Source organism: Lepidochelys kempii, chromosome 5, assembly GCF_965140285.1.
Source record: "Lepidochelys kempii isolate rLepKem1 chromosome 5, rLepKem1.hap1, whole genome shotgun sequence".
Classification (NCBI taxonomy): Eukaryota; Metazoa; Chordata; order Testudines; family Cheloniidae; genus Lepidochelys; species Lepidochelys kempii.
The window spans coordinates 60665007-60684585 of record NC_136384.1 but is presented as its reverse complement, the minus strand read 5'-3'; the positions used below and the strand labels follow the sequence as shown (position 1 = coordinate 60684585).

At 39.1% G+C, this 19579-nt stretch overlaps 1 protein-coding gene across 13 annotated transcripts in view; it reads left to right on the top strand.

Annotated features, from left to right (window-relative positions):
- KIAA0825 (KIAA0825 ortholog) overlaps positions 1-19579 on the top strand; it is a 419202-nt gene that overhangs the window by 135138 nt on the left and 264485 nt on the right. For all 13 annotated transcript variants that reach the window (XR_012158966.2, XM_078852812.1, XM_073344493.1 and 10 more), the window contains one exon: positions 16008-16178. Coding sequence is in view for 12 of the 13 variants with exons in the window: in XM_078852812.1 (XP_078708938.1) it covers positions 16008-16178 (171 nt within the window). In the remaining variant the exon portion in view is untranslated. The remainder of the gene's footprint in view (positions 1-16007; positions 16179-19579) is intronic.

The window sequence follows — 19579 nt, the reverse complement described above, 5'->3', positions numbered from 1 at the left end:
ATTGCATTCTCCTCCCAAGTATAAAAGATTAAAGTGATTTACTCTTCAGTCTGAATTTTGCTTGAGTGATCAGAGGTCAGTTTGAGATTTATATACTGTAATACTCTTTAATAATAAGTGTGTGTGTGTGTGTGAGAGAGAGAGAGAGAGAGAGACAAAGAAGTTGAGATAGGATTATTAAATTAGGCTCTCTTTCTTTGGGAATATATAGTTATAAGAAGGAAACCATGTTGAACTATGAAAGATAAGAGAAGACAGACTTTAAAAAAGTTCCCCTAAAGAGGCTCCTATGGTATACTTGAAAAGAAAATTATTACATGACTCTTTTCAACAGGTATGTCTACCATCTCCTGAGCACAACTGAATTAGGTATTCCTTGCTGAGATACTGTTAAGATTTGGAACATTTGTTTATCCTCTCTATTACTGACCACACAAACATAGCAAATATGTCATTTTTAAAACATAAATTCAATTTATTTTAATCACAAAGTACTGCTGTCTTGAAAAAAATCACATTTATTTAAAATTGGGGGGGTTTGACATCAACAAAAAGGATGTCATATGTTCAGTTAGTATATGCTTCTGTTTCTCACATTGACCAAAGTGTGCAAATGCAAAAATATGTTGTCTTTAATCAAGTGCTTTTAATACACAGTAAATTTATTTTTTTAAATAAAGTTTTAAGTTTATTTTAAATCCTTTTTTATATTACTTGCTGATCTAACTACGGGTGTCAGGAGCATAGTTCCAATGTTCCTTCTGTGTCTGACCTACAGAGGATATAAGTCTGTTACAGCCCTACCTACAGAGCATGGTTTTTTAGCTCAAAATGTATCAGTTCATGCTCTTAATTCTGGAGGTGCATGGTTCAATCCCCAGTATTCTCAAAAATGGTGTCCAATCACACAATTGTGGACTTGTCTGGGATTTGAGTTGTGGTCCTCAGATGCTCAGGAAGAGCTTCATCTGTCTAGAAGCATGCAATTTACTAGTCTCTCTATCTGAGAGCAGTAACAGGCTGACATCTGTGGTTCCAGTATAGAGGAGGACATGATGACCAGTGGGTTACATAAATAACTTGTGTACTTCTACAGAAAGTGTGATGAGATAGAGTGGGTCAGAGAGTCACCATCAATTTAGATGCTCTAGAACAGGCATGAGGGTGGTACTCCTGCAAGATGCTGGGAGTCGCAATATATAATCCTTGCAGGTCTTTTCTGCTCCCAATATCTTTGACTGTGTGACAATTGCATCAGTCAATTAACACCTTGTAAATTTCAGACAGCTGCAGGTAAACTATCCTTTTGTCATACAGGCTACTGGGAAAGTCCAACTTCTTCCATAATGAGACTACAGGAAGGATTTTTAGTTCATGTATAGAGATGGGTTTTAAGACTATACTCTCATCTCAATGTGTATACATGTGAAACTGCTCTTATGCATATAAATCCACCACATATAAAGATAAGGATATAATCTAACTCTTTATATTCAACATTGTAAGGACTTTATAGATTTCTGGTGAGCAATCCTGTTGTTCCATCAAATCTTAAAATTGAATGTCTGCCCACATTATGAATGCCTACATTCATTTCTAATTTGTATATATTCTTTCCAAAAATATCCATAAGAACTGTGGTGGTTCTGCCAAAGTAAGGTTATGAAATAACAAGAGGAAGAAAATTGAAAATTACTTGCCAGGGTGGAGTAAGTATCCTCCTTTTTGAGTTGCATTTCTACTTCTTTATAATAAAAGCTATTATTGTTTGCTTTTGTTACCTCTTGGAATTTCCAAAAAGAAAACAGTGATAGGATCACTTTCATCTATTATTTAGGGAATACATAATATCATATATAAACAACACAAAGGAATGATAAGCACCCTATTGAATCTCTTGGTTGGCTGAAAGTTCCAAACAATCTAATTTTAATATAGGTTGCCTCTGTAATGCAACAGCTGTCATGCTGGACTATTCCATTTTGAATGAATTTAACAGAGGATTGAGAAGAGATTGGCAGATTTGTTTTAAATGTGCATATTTTAAAGTAAGGGTATTAACTACTTTTGATTGTGACTTCTATTCAAATTACAGTTCACTATCATCAGCCTAATTTTTGGAATGATTTATAAGCCAAAATGGCCAAAATCCACCAGTTTTAGATGACATGATATCGATGAAATCATAAAGTGTGCCAAACCTGGTGGCACTGAGTTTTTCCTTCAGCAGAGACAGATTAGCTGCCATCTATTGTTCTCAGTGAAAATGAGGCCATATACTTTCCTCAGTTAAGATGCCTTCTTTCAAAATGGCCTCTTCTAATAGTCTCAATGTGAGCAAAATCTAACTGCCTTCAGGGAGGATGGTGGCTTCCTATAATCCCAAAAGGCAGAGAAAAGAATGTTTAAGAACAGGTGAATGGAGGCAATGGCTACGTTTGCTAAGGGCACCATGTTGGCTTAGTCACACTGAGAACAATTGAAAATGGCAACATTTTGATACAGGGCAGTTCTTTATGGAATTTTCTGAAGCAGAACATTTTTTTTAGCTGCTGCTGAAGGAAACACTTTTAATTATGAAAAACAGCTGCAAAATATTACCACTCATACTTTAAATATATGGATAATTAGAAGAATCAGTGTTATTCCATTAGTAAGATCGTTAAGAACAAAAATGATCTCACACTGGGTGCTAATTTTGTGAAAGACCCATTATTTTAATTAATAAACCAATTCATTGATTTACTTGTAAATTCTCAGAAAAATTCATTCTGTGCTCCAAGAATAAGTGCTGTGAATTTTGGACATATAGCAAAGAGATTTGAATTCCCACAATCAGTGCACGCTCAATTCAATCTTAACAACACAGCTGTCATTTTTCTGTGATGTATAAACTCCATAATAATTATTATTAATAATAATTATTGAGCACTTTTCACTTTCCTAGTACTTTATAAATGTTTTCTAATCCTTTTAACAGGCCTATGAGATAGGTAGTATTATCTTCATTTTATAAATAAAATTGATATACAAAGTTAGTATCAGAGCCATGATTAGCACTCCTTGTTCCTAGTCCGGTGTATATATAGCACTGGACTATACTTCAGTTTTTATGAACATTTTATCTTGATAGATTTCTACACTGAATGGCAACAAAGGACTCCTAAACATTCAATATCTAATGTGGAATTAGCTTTCATGAATGAAAAGAAAATCTTATTTCATTTTATTGAGAAGACATTATGGAGTAGAGTTGATTAAAGCTTCGTGTTTAGCAAATATCTTTCAAGAGATTTGTGTAGTCTTTACTGATGTTGTTTATAGTTGGCAGTGACTTCTCTCTTTCTGTGTCAGACATGCTCTTCTAATTAAACATATGCAAATGTATATATACTTTCCATGTTTGTAGATAAGTTGAAATCCTCACTTCACTAGGATCTTGTGACTTATACACAGTAAGGATGTACGGAACAAGGAATTATAAAAGTCACACATCTAGGCTGATGAGTAATAAGCAAATATATGCTTTCTTCAGATGTGTGGCCATTTTTAAAAGAAATGACATAAGGATAAAAAATAAGCATAGTGTATTCTTTACAGTCAGAAATTGGTGCGGGGGCGTGAGTGTGTTTCTTTTTATGAGATTTTGCTGGCATCCCAAGGTTTCAGTGGAACTAAAGAGAACTGAAAAGTGGCCAGGTGTTTTTAAAAAAAACGTAAACACTCTGATAACTATTTGCGTCCATGTGGTTTCCTCTGTTGCGCTGATAGTTCTTTATGGTTCTGTCAGTTTCAATCAGCAGAGAGTACCTGTGATCAGTATATCTGATAAACTTGTCAATGGCTTTTTAAAGCAGGATTCCCCAACCTATTCTATTCAGCACCCTCCACCCTTTATCATTTCAAATATAATCTTGATAAGACAGAGATATATCACAGGCAGCTGTGTATAGCCAGGTCAGACTACAACTAATTTGTGCAGGAAAAAATTAAATCAGGAGGTAAATTATTTCATGATTGCTCATTCCCAACAGAGTTGAGCATCATTCTGAAGAAAATATCAAATAATTGGTTTCAGGCCATGTCAGACACATGCAATTCCCTTCACTAATGGCTGTGCGAGGTAGCACTAGGCCTCAGGGGTCACTGAAGAACTAGAAATAGCTTAGTGCCAGGCAGAGCAGCAAAGAGACAGAGCACACAGGAAATGAAGTGGCAATAAGTGTAATCCATAAGGGAAATGTGCTTCACTTGGAGTTTAATATATCATCTCAGACTGTGGCAGTAAGCCATGCAACAATTGTTTACCTTTTTGTCAGCATCTGCATCTGTTCTGTTTTGTAAACAGCACTTAACTCTCAGTCTGTAAATGCTGGAATCAATAACAACTGTTAAGGGATTTCCTTTCTTTTTTTCATATTCCATAACAAATGCACACTACAAACAATGCTTGCCTTAGATAAACAAGGAACAGACATTAACAGGGTCAAAGGGATTTAGTTGGGAACATTTTATTGCTTCTTGGGTTTGCAGTAATTATATCTGTGTAATTTGAATGTATCTTGTAACCTATCCAAATTAAACTGTTAAAAAAAATGCTAGTATGCAGTAATGAAGATGGTTTTTATAATTATCTTAAGTACCGTGTATAGAAAACTGCCTGCACTGTTTGTAATAATTTAGTTCTATGTAATATTGTGCATTACAGCTGCTGTGAAGAAATATTAAGTTGCCTTTTTGCAGTTTTATGAAATTAGTGATTATATCCAGCAACACTATTTTTTAAAACCTACAGTTATTAAAAAAAAATTATACACCACAGTGCAACATAAGAAGAGACTAGGATCTATGAAACTGAATATATCATTACTAAATGCAAGTGAAAGAATAATACAGTTTATATACTAGTTGGGTTTAGGAGAGTGTGCCGATGAATACTGTCATAAATGCTAGATTGTTATAATAGTTATAGCATCACTTAAAAGTTAATATCACTGAGAGCAGAGGAACACATTGTTAATGTGATTTATACATGTATCTTCCTGTGCACTTCTTTTAAAATTTACCCCTTAAAATTGCTACCAATAAGTTGAGGTTCTCTTGCTTTATTAAGCTACTTCATTTCAGTTTTTGGCAAAACATTAGTTCCGTTTATGAAATTGCTTGATTATTTGTTTTTAGGCTGAAGTTATATTTTAGCTCTTTTACTGTTTTTAATGTTCTTCCTCTTCCTCTACCTTGTGAGATCCTTCCCCTCCCCCCTACTTTAGCCCTTTTATGGTCCCCTTGAAGAACAATTGTCATCAAGGGCCATCGAATGTGGAATCAACCTTCATGAATGAAAACATATTTTACTTTATTAGGAAGCCACTGCTTATCTTTTTCTGCCCAGTATTGTATTGATTATCCTTTTTGGTGACATCTCCCCTCCACACACATCTATCTGTTGTCCTCAGGCAGGTTTTGTATGTCACCAGGTACTGTGTTAGGCCCTCTCTCTTATGATCTTGTATGAAACTTTCTTCCCTTTCGCTGCTCAGATACAAGAAAAGTTAGAGAACCCAAAATTTTACATTCTTTTAAACAATCCAAGGTTTTACTTACCTTGCATGTCACTTTGCTGAAAAATGAGGGACAGCTTAAAAGTAAATCCCAGAAACCTACTCAACAAGGCTGATACTGAAGTTGGAAGCCTACTGTCAATGGATCTAGAAGCAGTGCTCGTAACAGAAGTCTAGCACATTTGCAAGGGGAAAACCCCACACTACACCCTCTCCCCTCCTTCCCACCCAACCCCATGTGTGGCTGCTGTGAAGAGAGAACTTCTCTTTCATCTGCAAAGAGAAGTACAGAAAGCTTCACTGTCTCCTCTCCAGTATAGAACAGTCCTGAAAATTCATTCATCCTCATGTCACCTGACTCAGATGTGGCAAGGAAGAAAGAATAGGTGGTAATTCATTTTGCATAACCTTCTATACATATTCCTAGGTACTTTATTTCATGATCTACTTAATATACTAGTATTAGGCAGAACATGAGCACACCTCTGATCAGTGCTCCGTCTTCTCCTCTACGGGATAGGCAGAACAAATGGAACACCAATTAGCAGGTGTAAACTGTTAATTCAGATCTAATAAATCATTATTTCTCATATCTCTGACTCTTGAGACAGTAAGGGCTAATCTTGGTAAGTAGTAAAATAAATGCAAAAATCTTGATATTTTTAAATATTTGGGAGGTGCTCAGATATTATGGTGATAATGGTAATAGACAGGTACCTAGTTAGAGAATAGGATTTCTGTATTTTGCTTTGTACTCCTTTGAAACTTGACTTACTGAGGTATCTATAATACATATGCTGTTTTAGAATTAATAAAGGCATTTCTAAACTTCATCTGTGGTGCAATAGGATTTTTAATTTCATAATTTTTTCTTATTTCTAATGAGAGAGCTCTGACTTGATCTTGAACATTGTTCTTCAAGACATTTCCACCTTGACATGCAAAAGAAATAAGAGGATTAAAAACTGAGATTCATAATTTGGAAGATGTTGTAGGAAATGCTGGATACTAACCTTGAAGTGTGGATGGCATATGTTGACTATTATAAGGAGGATACTGCATTTTCCACTGTATGCATCCGATGAAGTGAGCTGTAGCTCACGAAAGCTTATGCTCAAATAAATTTGTTAGTCTCTAAGGTGCCACAAGTACTCCTTTTCTTGATATGGGTCTTTAGTTTCCTCTATAATTTCTTTGGGTAAGGACAGACCTGCATTTTTTCTCTCTACATCAATAACTCTTTTTTAATTCCTACATTAGGATTTACATGGAATAAGATGAGTCTCTACACTGTATTCAGTTTAAATTATTCGGGGGAGGGAGGGTTATTTAATGTCCCCACCGATGTCACAAATCTTGGTCTCAGTTTTAATCACTTTGTGTCTCTTTCCTACTATATTGCTCTTGCATATTTAATTGATTTATTGTATATAAAAGTAAAGTTTCTGCAGATGTTGCTTTAAAATATATATAAATTGAAATAACTATATTTTTATATACATTAGCTTAATTTTATTAGTTTGTTGTTTACTAGTCATTCTCCTAGTTTGGACTACACTTTAATCAAATGTGTTTGCATTAACCCTAAATGAGAATTGAAAGACCACTTCCTTTCACAATTGTAAAACATCTACAACAGTTATATATGTGGAACAATAATACTACAAACATAATGCATTTTTTTTAGCCTCTTTTAATGGAGTCTAGCATCTGGCAACAGCAGAGCTAGTGCAATGGTACAAATCTCTCAGTATGCCACAAGCAAGTGTTTTGTGGACCACCAGTGGTCCCTAGGACCACAGTATGAAAACTGCTGTGATAAACAATACCCTCTTTCAAACTTGAATCATAGTATTTCTGTTCTTTATTTAAGGTTGGAAAGGTGGTTTCTTTCTAAGCCTCTATTTTTTGGTGCTTACAACTTTCCTAATTATATATAGTTTCTACTGAAATTGATTATATTTATTTTTAAGCCAAAATTATATTTATTTGGAAAGCCCAGTAAAGTTTATGTTGGCCATTTTTGTCGTATGAGAGTTTAGGATAAAATATTTTTCATGTTCGAAGACATTGTTGAGTCATGAGTTGTTTTCTTATTGTGTGTGTGTGTGTTCTTATTTTGGGGGGGAGGGGGTTCAGTCAATTAACTCAAAAATGTCTTCACTCTAAAACTTGTCACATAGGAATGAAGAATACATTTATGGCAGTACTTTTATCACATATTTCAGAGGACACAAGAATTCCATTCTTTAGTGTTTACACAAAACACCCTTGCCCTTTGACTTTTGGGGATTTTTGTACATGACTACTGTAGAACCTCATTTACACAATGAAGAACATGGCTTATCCTTTTCTACACAGGCTAATCAGTTATGGTCATTATTGTCACCTTAACCTAGTTGTTAAAAATTATGTTTAAATATGTTTGTTTCCTAAGGAATGCAAACCTCAGATGGATATGATGGTAAGAAATTGAACCATGGTCACTGAGAATTTTGAGAGCTACCAAGTTAAAATTTGGGCTTCATGACAGGCAAGGAGGAAACAGGAGCTTAGATAATTAGAGTTAGTGGTTTCTCACACAAAGAAAAGGGAATAGATATAATATGACAAGGGTTCGCTTTTCTGTTTCTTTTATGGAGGAGGTGGGAGTCACTGAACTTTCATAGCTTATTTAAAAGTGACCTGTAAAGGGGGGAAATGGTTTCTTTTTTTTTTTCCTGCTTAAATGATAACAGTAGAGGACCTGAAATGTTTTAAAACATACAGAAATAGTCCTTCAACACACACATTATGCTTGTTTTTTACATTAGAAATTCGTGTTTACCCTGTTTTTCCTGGAAGCCTTTATATGTACAGCTGGTGAACTAGTAGTTTTGTAACATCACAGATACCCTGGAAGAGGATCTTGGTTGAAACATCTTAGAAACAGTTGAAAGACAAGTTCTTTGTTAAATATTCAACACACTACTTCGTTTAGGGCCTGAAAAACCTCAAAATCCACATCCTTGGATTCCCTAAGATCTCCAGAAAAAATAGGTAAGAAAGAATTGAAATTCTTGATTTTTCTAAGGTTTTAAAAAAAACTGTCTTCGCTATTTTGTTGACACTCTTTATTGGAGATCTAAAGACGTGGATTTTTCAGCAATTGGATTTAGGGATAGATGTACTGAATTTGTAATGAAAGAGCTTCTCTTTCACTGACTCTCAAGAATTTCAGAGCCATCAAGTTCAAATAATGTACATGCCCTCAGATTGTATCATCATCCCAGTGCCTGCTGGAATGTCTTTTCAGAACAAAAAATGAATGGAGGGAGCTGCTGCGCTTAAGGCTTAATAATAAAGTGTTTTTTAAAAAGTTAATATAACTTCATTTGCTAAAATGACATCTAATATTGTGTGTTTGGTTATCCAGAAATACGTAGAAATATACGTACAAAATTACTACATTAAAAGAATGATAAGGTTACAGAGTCAAGCATGTAGAAGTTAAGACATGCTAGAGTTAAGGTTGCCCATGAAACCTTAACTTGGTTCCCTTTGCTCACATATATATTATGAGCTGTCAAATGTCATGCATGTGGAGGCTCTGTCACATCTACCTGCATTTCATCCAGGATCTTGCTTATCCAAGTAAATCATGTGCAGCAACTGCCATCCTCCTGCTGGCAGTTGGAGGCCTGAACATAAGTTCCAGAATGGAGACAGCAATGATGATGTCAGTGGCAAGTGGGAGGGGGGGACAAGTGGAGATCTGAGAATGCAGGATTGAGTAGGGTGGAACTGAAGAACAGTCTGAGAAGGATCTGAAGGGCAGTTCTAAAAAGGGGGATCTAAGAAGAGGGCGGGTTCTGCTTCAAGTGCTTGTTCATGTCAATTCCAATCAGGTGTGTGCGCGCGCCGCGTGCGCGACAACTGGAAGATTTTTCTCCTAACAGTATCCATGGGGTCGGCCCCTGGTCGGCCCCTGGAGTCATGCCTTCATGGCGCTCAATATAGTGCCGTGCTGGCCTGACCCCACCTCAGTTCCTTATTACCACCTGTGACGGCTAGCTGGAACTCCCCTTTGCTCTTGCCTCAGCAAGTGCGTGCTTTGCAGGATCATATGTATATAGTAGTTTAGTTAGTGTAGACAGGTTTCTCTCATATGTTTCCTTTGGGGATTTCCCCCCCACACACACACACGTTTTCCCCGGCTCCAGGTTATGCCTTGGTCCCTGGGCTTTAAGCCGTGCTCGGACTGAGGCGGGTTTATGCCAAGAAGTGGCCCGCACACTTCATGCTTCGACATGCTGGTCCCGGCCTGGGACCTCAACCTGGTCCTTTCCAGACTGGCGTGGTCACCCTTCGAACCCTAGCAACATGCTTCCTGCTCTACCTCTTGTACAAGGTCATGTTTCTGGTAGCGATAACCGCAGCCAGGAGGGTTTCTGAGCAAAAGGCCCTAACACCAGAGCCTCCTTACCTGGTGTTCTATAAGGACCAGGTTCAGCTCAGGCCCCACCTGGCTTTCCTCCCAAAGGTTGTCTCCCATTTCTATCCTAAGCCGCACTCAAGCGGCAGGGAGCAGAGGCTTCACTTGTTGGTTGTCCACAGAGAGTTAGCCTTTTACATCAAGAGAACAAGGCCATTCCGAAAGTCTGTGCAACTTTTTGTAGCTCTGGCAGACCGAATGAAAGGTCTTTCAGTCTCTTCTCAACAAATTTCATCATAGATCACGTGCTGCATCTGAGAGTGTTACAAACTGGCAGAGGTGCCTGCCCTTCCACTCACTATGCACTCAACCAGGGCGCAAGCTTCTTCAACAGCGTTCCTGGTGCAGGTTCCCACCCAGGGAATATGCAGAGTGGCGACATGGTCCTCCATACATACTTTCACCACACATTATGTGATCACCCAGCAGGCCAGAGATGATGCAGTCTTTGGTAGAGTGGTGCTCCAATCAGTGGACAACTCCGACCCTGCCTCCGTAGTTCAGGCTTGGGAGTCACCTGATTGGAATTGACTTGAACAAGCACTCGAAGAAGTAAAATGGTTACTCACCTTCTGGTAACTGCTGTTCTTGAGATGTGTTATTCATGTTCATTCCAATACCCATCCTCCTGCCCCACTGTCAGAGTAGCTGGCAAGAAGGAACTGAGAAGGGGTCGGGTCGGCAGGACACTATATTGAGCACCATAAGGGCATGACTCCAGGGGGTGCCCAGGCTGACCCTACAGATACTGCTAGGGGAAAAATCTTCCGGCTGCACACCTGATTGGAATGGATATGAACAACACATCTCGAAGAACAACAGTTATGAGAAGATGAGTAACTGTTTTCTCTGAAAAGGGACAGAAGAGAGTACAGAGCTAAAAAAGGATGAGTGAGTGTTGGGGGATTCGGAGGCAGATGGGAAAAATATGAAAAACTCTCTTATGCACCGAACACTCAATGACCCCCAGGCTCTCACAGCCCCTCAGACTCAGGGTCTCACTATCACCTTGTCACTAGAGGAATTCCCAAGATCAGGGTGGGGTGAGTGTGTGTATACAAAGCTTACCCTGCCGCTGACTTTTAGAAAAACAGACAACCTTATTCACTAGGATTGTTAAACAAGCCAATGCCTTTCCCATTACTAAATCCATCCCACAAAGTTAACCTTTAAAAAATGATAAGCAAATGATTTTCAAATACACAAATTACTACATTAAATTATTTTCATAAACACTGATGCCTGGAGCCACATAACTCTAGGGACAAGGATAAAAAAATACTGGGCATGCCTGGTTGTAAGACGTGTTCCTTGGCCTGCTTAGAGATGCTCATTTCAAAGTACTACTGCTCTTGGCTAAATGTGTCTTCTTGAATTGGGACTAAGTATCACTCCCTCAGGAGCACAGAGAAGAGCTCAAATCCCCAGTCCTGGAGGGTCAGCTGGTCACACAGACTAGTTAAAAGTACCCTTGATGCCTTGGGTACAGTGGCCTTCCCCTTCGAGAGCTGTAATCTCCAACAAGAACACTGATGAGGCCCTTTACATATTAAAGGATTTATAAACTCCCTCATGATCCCTGGGCATTTACACTGCACCTCCTAGGAGGAGACTGTATAAACCTCAGAACTAGCTGAGGCAGAGACCATTGTTTTCACACTGCTGTGGGCAATGTGTCCGACCCTCTGCTACTTCCTCTTCCACCATAGACCCTGCATCAACCTTTTGCCAGCAGATTTGATGGTGCAATTGATTGTTGCTCAGAATATCTGAGTTTAACTTCTTCCCCATTAGGAAACCGTTTTCTTACTGAGAGGCATGGAATTAAATAATCTCAGATCAGTTAGTCCTGGAAACAGTAAATAAGGGGTTGCGATCCTTCCCTACCCATTCATTCTTTCTTCCCTTTTCTGTCTCTCTTCAAGGACATTTTTAATGAGATTTTGCTCAGAAAGGAAGTGGACTTCCTTCTGCAACTCAGAGCTGTGGAATTCAGGGGCACTGGGGTTTATTCTCATTATTTCCTAGTCCAAAATGCAAAAAAGGATTGCTGCCCTCACCTGGACCTCTGACAACTCAAATTTATCTGTCACTTCAAGTTCAGGATGGTGACTTTAGCATCTACCTGAGATCCTCAAGACTGATTTATGGCTCTTGACTTGAAAGATGCCAGTTTCCATGCTGCAATTCATCCATCCACAAGAAATGTTTCAGGTTCCTAGTGGGAAAGTCCTCATTACCAATACAGAGTGTTTCCCTTTGGCTGCTCCATGGCTCTGAGGGTTTTCACCAAGTACCTAACAGTCATGGAGGTACATCTGAGAAGGCAAGGGATTCAAATCTACCTTGATGACTGGCTGATTTGTGGTCAGCAACCTCAACAGGTGAACAACTCCGTGCAAGTAATCTTGGATCCGTTTGCTGTTCTACACCTCAGAGTCAACAGAAGGAAGTACATTCTCATCCCTACTCAGATTGTAGTTGATAGGGGCCATACTAGCTTCCACAAGTTTCAACTTCCAGACATTGGATCCTTTTATACCTTCTTTGTCTGTTAGCTGTATCATATTCTTAGTCTCTGGTTTCATGTCCCTATCATAATGCCTGCTTCTATAATATGGAGCAGGAGCTACATTCTTAGTTTGTGTAAATAACATTTTCCTTCAGGTACAGGAATACTATCTTTTCCTCTCTGTTTTCTGATAATACTGAAGTGTCCCAATTAATTTAAGCCCCTTCTGCCACCTTGAAATAGTTATATTAGTGATTAGGAAATTTACAAACATCTTCTTTCTACAGTTACGGTTTTGTTAAATACCGTAGCAGAGTCGGAGTGCCTGTAGAACATATTTAACCTCTAAACTCTAAAGAAAAAATGCTGGTTTTACAGTACAATATGCTGTGATCTGAAAAAGTATATAATATCACTTTGCATATACACTACAGCTTAGCTTATTTTTTTAAGGTTTTCTTCCACCTTTTTAATGGTTTGCAAGAACTTTGAACTCTGTCTTCAAGGTCCAGTTAAAATATATTTTAAATGCTCATTGAGATTGAAAAAAATGTTCAGAGTTCTCTTCTGAGAGTTTGGGAAGATATTTTGGAATAACATAATTGTATGGAATGTTTTGTAATTGTGTTGGCTTTTAGGAATTTGTTACTTCCTGCTCATTGAAGAGCTGAGGGTGATGTGATATCAGGCACCTGAGGTATTGGCAGGTCTGGATTAAGGTAACCCAGGGCTATAAAAACGTTGTGACATGGGGCCCTCTATAGCTCTGTCCCCAATCTGTGGCTCTGGCCCCTGCAGTGGCAATGATGTGGAGACCTCTCCCCTCCTCTATAGACGGGGCAGCAGTATGAAGCTCCCCCAGAGCAATATGTCTTGGACTTAATATCCCATTGAGATGCATGGTACAGTTCTCACTTCTGAGAGCTGTTGTTTCTGGCTGTCTGCAGACTCAGACATCATCACATTCGTTATACTCAGTTATACTTAGTTATACATTTTCAAGCAAGGATGAAATAAATTAGGGTTTCGGCATGTGTTCTGCTGGAAGCACAGACCCCTAAGAATGGCAATGCAGTGATGCAAATATTATCATCTGTTGTTTTGGTGGGGAGGAGGGCGTGAGGAGGAAGCAGCAGCACTACTAGCAATTGAAATACAAATATGATATTTCCTTTCATCCAACTCTTAAAAGTATAGGGGTGACTGTTAATGCCAAAACATTTATTCTGAATTTAGGGGGAGTTCAGATCTGGATATAAAATTCATAGCTCTGTTCTATTGCTATATAAGGGTCCAAAATTGGGCCACCAAATCCAAACACTCCCCAACTTTGGCACATTTGGATTCTCAGCTGAACTCCATGGCTAAGAACCATCTCTGCTTCAAAGGAATCTGCTACTCCTTTTAACTGAGCCTGCTGTGCTCTGATTGGTTGCTTCCCTGCAGCCTTTCTAGGTCTGGAGGTTCCACTTTCACTGCTCCTTTCCTGGGCCAAGGTGTGGTAGGACCATGGGGGCTCAAAGGACCTGGTACACCCCATCATGCACAGTTTTATCATTTTTTGAAATGTTACATTCCAAAAGTTATAAAATAAAAATATTAAATAATACTTTTTAAAAACGGTGTGATTGAGTAAAACAAAATAAAAACCATCACACAGCCTTCTACAGTCTGGCTCCATGCTCAAGCAGGGTTCCCTGGTTGATGTGATGTGATTATATGTTTCAAGCTGTAACCATTGAAAATAAAATGTTCAATTTCTAGAAAAAATAACTGTTGTATGAGTGTAATGCTTGCTGATATTAGTTCACTGACAGCTTCACTTGTTTTCAAACCCCATATATTTAGGGTTGTGGAGAGTTAGATTGATGTCTCTTTTCCGTCAGATGTCATATTCATTAACTGTATTGTGCAAGCAGAGTGTTAAATTGAAAAGGTGACTTGCCAAGTGACAGTGTTTTGATGTGATGTCCCAAACTATTAATATATGGTAAAAGGGTTTTTTTTTTATTTGCTCAGTCAATTTTTTGGAACACAATGTTTTTGTGTGCAAAATACTGCTACGAATGTTTTCTGAATTAAAACTTTTAGCTGGAATGTTCCCCACCTGCATTAGCTAATGGATAGTGAAATGTGGAGTTCCATAGTTACTTTGTAATATGACGTTTGTAAATGAGATACACCAAAGGAATATGAACTCTATTAACAAAAGCTGATTTTTTGTGTGATCACATTAATATAGGGACTGAACTTCCTGGTTTTTAGTTTTAGACAATATTGTCAGCACTAAAACATTATACCTTCTGGATGATATTACTATGTAAAATAAATATATGTTATAAAGCAAAATTGGCATATATCTTAAGGCCTTCTTGTGTGTTTTCACAAAAAGAAAAGGAGTACTTGTGGCACCTTAGAGACTAACCAATTTATTTGAGCATAAGCTTTCGTGAGCTACAGCTCACTTCATCTAAATAGCATTGCCAATAAGAGGCAGCATTTACTGTGGAGAAAACAAGAAAAGTTTAAAATATATTATTGTATGTAAGATAAGAAATTACAAAAATAATTTTTATGTTTGCAAACATTGGTTGGGTTGCATGCATCATATATAATTTTATTTATAAAAACATTAATTTACATAATGTGTGCATCTTAGTGAATTTTATTTTAGTTTGGAATCAAACCAGAAAGGACAAAAAGAAAAAAGCAACCACTACAATCTGCAAAGATGTTTACTGAGTAACAATCTTATTGTGGGTTATGATCAGCTCAGTGTTGATGGTTCTTTGATTATGGTATCTACCATAATCTGATTGATACAGGAGATTTATTATGTTGTATTTGTAATAATTTTAAAGGGTCATAATCAAGATCAAAGAGTAGAATACAATGAAATTTTGGTTGATGGAGGAATCAAGTTTTGAGGCAATTGAAGAAAACTGTCCAAAGATGGAAATAGGAGATTTCTCAGATGTGGCTGGTTTTATGTCACTTGCTCCTTTTCTTTCTCTCCCATCCCTTCAGATGTATGTTTTGGAAATGGGACAGGAGATGGGTGGAGCAGAAATGCAACTTGCTTTGGTGATCCTTGCCTGGCAAACTGATCCTGCAAGGAGACTTCTCTGACTGTTGTAATTTAGGGTAGCCTTTAGGTTTGTCCTTTGTTTGTTTCAACTCCCAGCCTACTCCAGGACTGGAGGATCAGAAAAGTAGTTTTACACACCTTTCTCCCCCATTTCCTTTGTGCACTGAGCGCATCTCCACTGGATTCAAGGATCTGATCCTTTAAAAAGGGAAGTTACACAGTTCAGACTATGATATTAGGTTATCTTGTGTCATGACAAATAATAAGACTGACTTTATACAGTGTATTTTCATATAATTTAATTTTATCATAAGCATATTTTACATAATATCTAAGAAATAAAATAAATTTTATGATTTTTTGTTTGGACAGCTACCCAAGAATGCCTCAGAAAAGGAAGGAACTTCTGTTTAACATTGTATCAACTCAAACGTCTTTCTCAGCTTATAAAACTCTTTTTGTTTATGGAAGAAAGAGTTGAAGAACTCTCTGCAGAAATTCTGTTATTGCCTTGTTTCACTGAGAAGAACAAAAATGTTCAAGGTAATGTGTAATTTTCCTCACATACTGTTTTCTTTTCAGTTTGTAGAAAAGAATCACTTTGTATGAATTCCAAATTAAATTAAATTTGCAGGATTATGAAAATAAATTGCTGTATGTTTGCATTTTTCCTCCAATCTCCCACCATATAAACAAATATCTTGCAACATCTCATTAAATATGTATTTAAAATAATGTAGATGTACATTTAAATTGTAGATTTTGTGGGAAAGAATTGATACTTGAATTGATGTAAAAGATGTGATTATATTATAATTATTTCTGATAATGGAGTGAAATACGCTGGTGTTGCCTAACAAACATTTTATATGTATATATATAAAAACAAAATATATGGCAGTTTCCACTGCTGTGAATATTCCTGAGCTTGTTCCATGGAGGCTGCAATTTCAGTGAGGAAAAGCACTGAACTTTGAACATTAATTTTAGGTCAATGTAATGTGCATTTAAAATAGTTTTCATGTAAATGTAGTTGTTTTAATTTATAGCTTGATCCTGCAAACACTACTGAGTTGTTCCATTGACTTCAGTGGGACATCTCATAGCAATAAGCACTTTGCCCAGAAGTAAATATTTGCAGAATCAGGTCTTTATTTCCCTTTCTTTATTTTATTGCTGGACTATCTCCAGAAATATCAGATGAAGAAAATGTGTAACCCTGCAAAATGGCAAATGAGATGAAGAAAATCCACCAGCTGAGAAAATGGTGTGCCTATAATATGTTCCCCTTCCCAGCTTCTTTACCTCATGCACTTATTAGGGTATGTCTACACTACGAAATTAGGTCAAATTTAAGAAGTCGATTTTTAGGAAGCAATTTTATACAGTCGATTGTGTGTGTCCCCACTAAGCGCATTAAGTCGGCGAAGTGCATCCACAGTACTGTGGCTAGCATCGACTTTCGGAGTGTTGCACTGTGGGTAGCTATCCCACAGTTTCAGCAGTCTCCGCTGCCCATTAGAATTCTGGGTTGACTTCCCAATGTCTGATGGGGAAAAAACATTGTTGCAGGTGGTTTTGGGTACATGTCGTCAGTTGTCCCTCTCTCCGTGAAAGTAACGGCAGACAATCGTTTCATGCCTTTTTTCCGTGCAGATGCCATACTTCTGTCAGCAGACAGTGCAGTTGGACTGCTAACTGTCATCATCCACTGCTTCCACTGCCACTCTGCTCTCCTGCATACTATGGCAAGCATGGAGCCCGCTCAGCTCACTGCTGCTGTTGTGAGCATTGTAAACACCTCACGCTTTATCCTGCAGTATGAGCAGAACCTGCAAAAGCAGGTGAGGAGGCGATGACAGTGCGATTACGATAGTGATGAGGACATGGACGCAGATTTCTCTCAAAGCATGGGACCCAGCAATTTGGACATCATGGTGGTAATGGGGCAGGTTGAGTCTATGAGGTTCGTATTACCAGCCGATTACGTGCAGCCAGACACCAGGGTGATTACAAGAGCACAGCTGGGCACCCTGCGCATCAGAGAAGCTTTGAAAACTAGTTTCATGACTGTCCAGGCTACGGTGTGGTAGTTCTGTTTGTTTCTTCTTGATGAAAACCCGCTCCCTTAGTTGACTCTACTTCCCTGTAAGCCAACCAACCTCCCACCTTCAATTACCGCTTTTAGAGGCAATAAAGTCATTATTATTTCAAAGTCATGCATTCTTCATCACACAAATAGGGGGAAAACTCACAAGGTAGCCTGGAGGGGTGGGTGAGGAGGGAAGCACCGGGTGGGGTGGTGGAGGAGGGGAGGACAAGGCCACACTACAGTTCAAAACTTATTGAATGATATCCTTCTCTTGCTTGCGCAATCATCTGGGATGGAGTGGCTGAGTGCCCGTAGCCTTCCTCCCCCCTCCCCCCCCGCATTCTTGGGCATCTGGGTGAGGAGGATATGGAACTTGGGGAGGAGGACAGGCAGTTATACAGGGGCTGCAGTGGTGGTCTGTGCTCCTGCTGCCTTTCCTGCAGCTCCTCCAGATGCCTAAGCATGTCAGTTTGCTCATCCGTTAGCCTCAACATTGCATCCTGCCTCCTCTCACCATGCTCCTCCTCCTTCTCATTGCGTTCATTTAATGCTTTCCTGGACTTTGCCATTGTTTGCTTCCACACGTTCTGCTGAGCTCTTTCAGTCTGGAAAGACTGCATGAGCTCTGAGAACATGTCATCACGAGTGCATTTTTTTCGCTTTCTAATCTGTGCTAGCCTCTGGGACGGAGATGATAGGGGGATCGTAGAAACATTTGTAGCTGCGGCAGGAAAAAAAGGGAGAGTAGTATTTAAAAAGATACATTTTAGAGAACAAAGGGAGCACTATTTCATACTGAATCAAGCGATTCACATCACATAGCACATGTGCTTTTGGTACAAGGTCACATTTTGCCTCTTATATTTGAGTGCCTGCTGGTTTGGTATGAGACATCACACACACTTGGCTGGGCAATAGAATTCGGCTTTCAGGCGGCCATGGTAAGGCAAAGGGTTTCGGCTTCTTCAATCTTCGTAACATGTGGGAACGGTTTCAAACAGCAGCGCCCTCCTTTCCCATACCAAGCAAAGCCCATTGAGTTGGCCATTTAAAAGGAGGGGCTGTGGTTTTCAGGTGAATGTGTAGCACAATCCAACCCCAGTTCCTGGCTGCCGGGGAGAAGGGATTCTCCACTTGCCTGCTGTGTACTATCCTCAACCTCCTCTTCCTCCTCATCTTCCTCATCCCTGTTGTGTGCGATTCCCCCCTTGCAGGTGTCCACGGACAGTGGTGGGTTTGTCCTAGGGCCCCCCCGGCTAGAATTGCATGCAGCTCATCATAGAAGTGGCATGTATGGGGCTCTGACTCGGAGCAACCGTTTGCATCCTTTGTTTTTTGGTAGGCTTGCCTCAGCTCCTTAACTTTCACACGGCACTGCTGTGTGTCCCTGTTGTAGCCTCTGCCCATACTGACCTTGGAGATTTTGGCAAATATACTGGCATTTCAACTTTTGGAATGGAGTTCTGCCTGCATGGATTCTTCTCCCCATACAGCGATCAGATCCAGTACCTCCAGTACCTTCTGTCCTCCTCCCCGATGAGTTGATTAGCACTGAAATCAACCTTGCTGGGTCCAATTTGGGGTAGTGTGGACGCAATTCAATGGTATTGGCCTCCAGGAGCTATCCCAGAGTGCTCCATTGTGATCGCTCTGGACAGCACTCTCAACTCAGATGCACTGGCCAGGTAGACAGGAAAAGCCCCGGGAACTTTTGAATTTCATTTCCTGTTTGGCCAGTGTGGCGAGCTCATCAGCACAGGTGACCATGCAGAGCTCTTCAGCACAGGTGACCATGTAGTCCCAGAATCGCAAAAGAGCTCCAGCATGGATCAAACGGGAGGTACTGGATCTG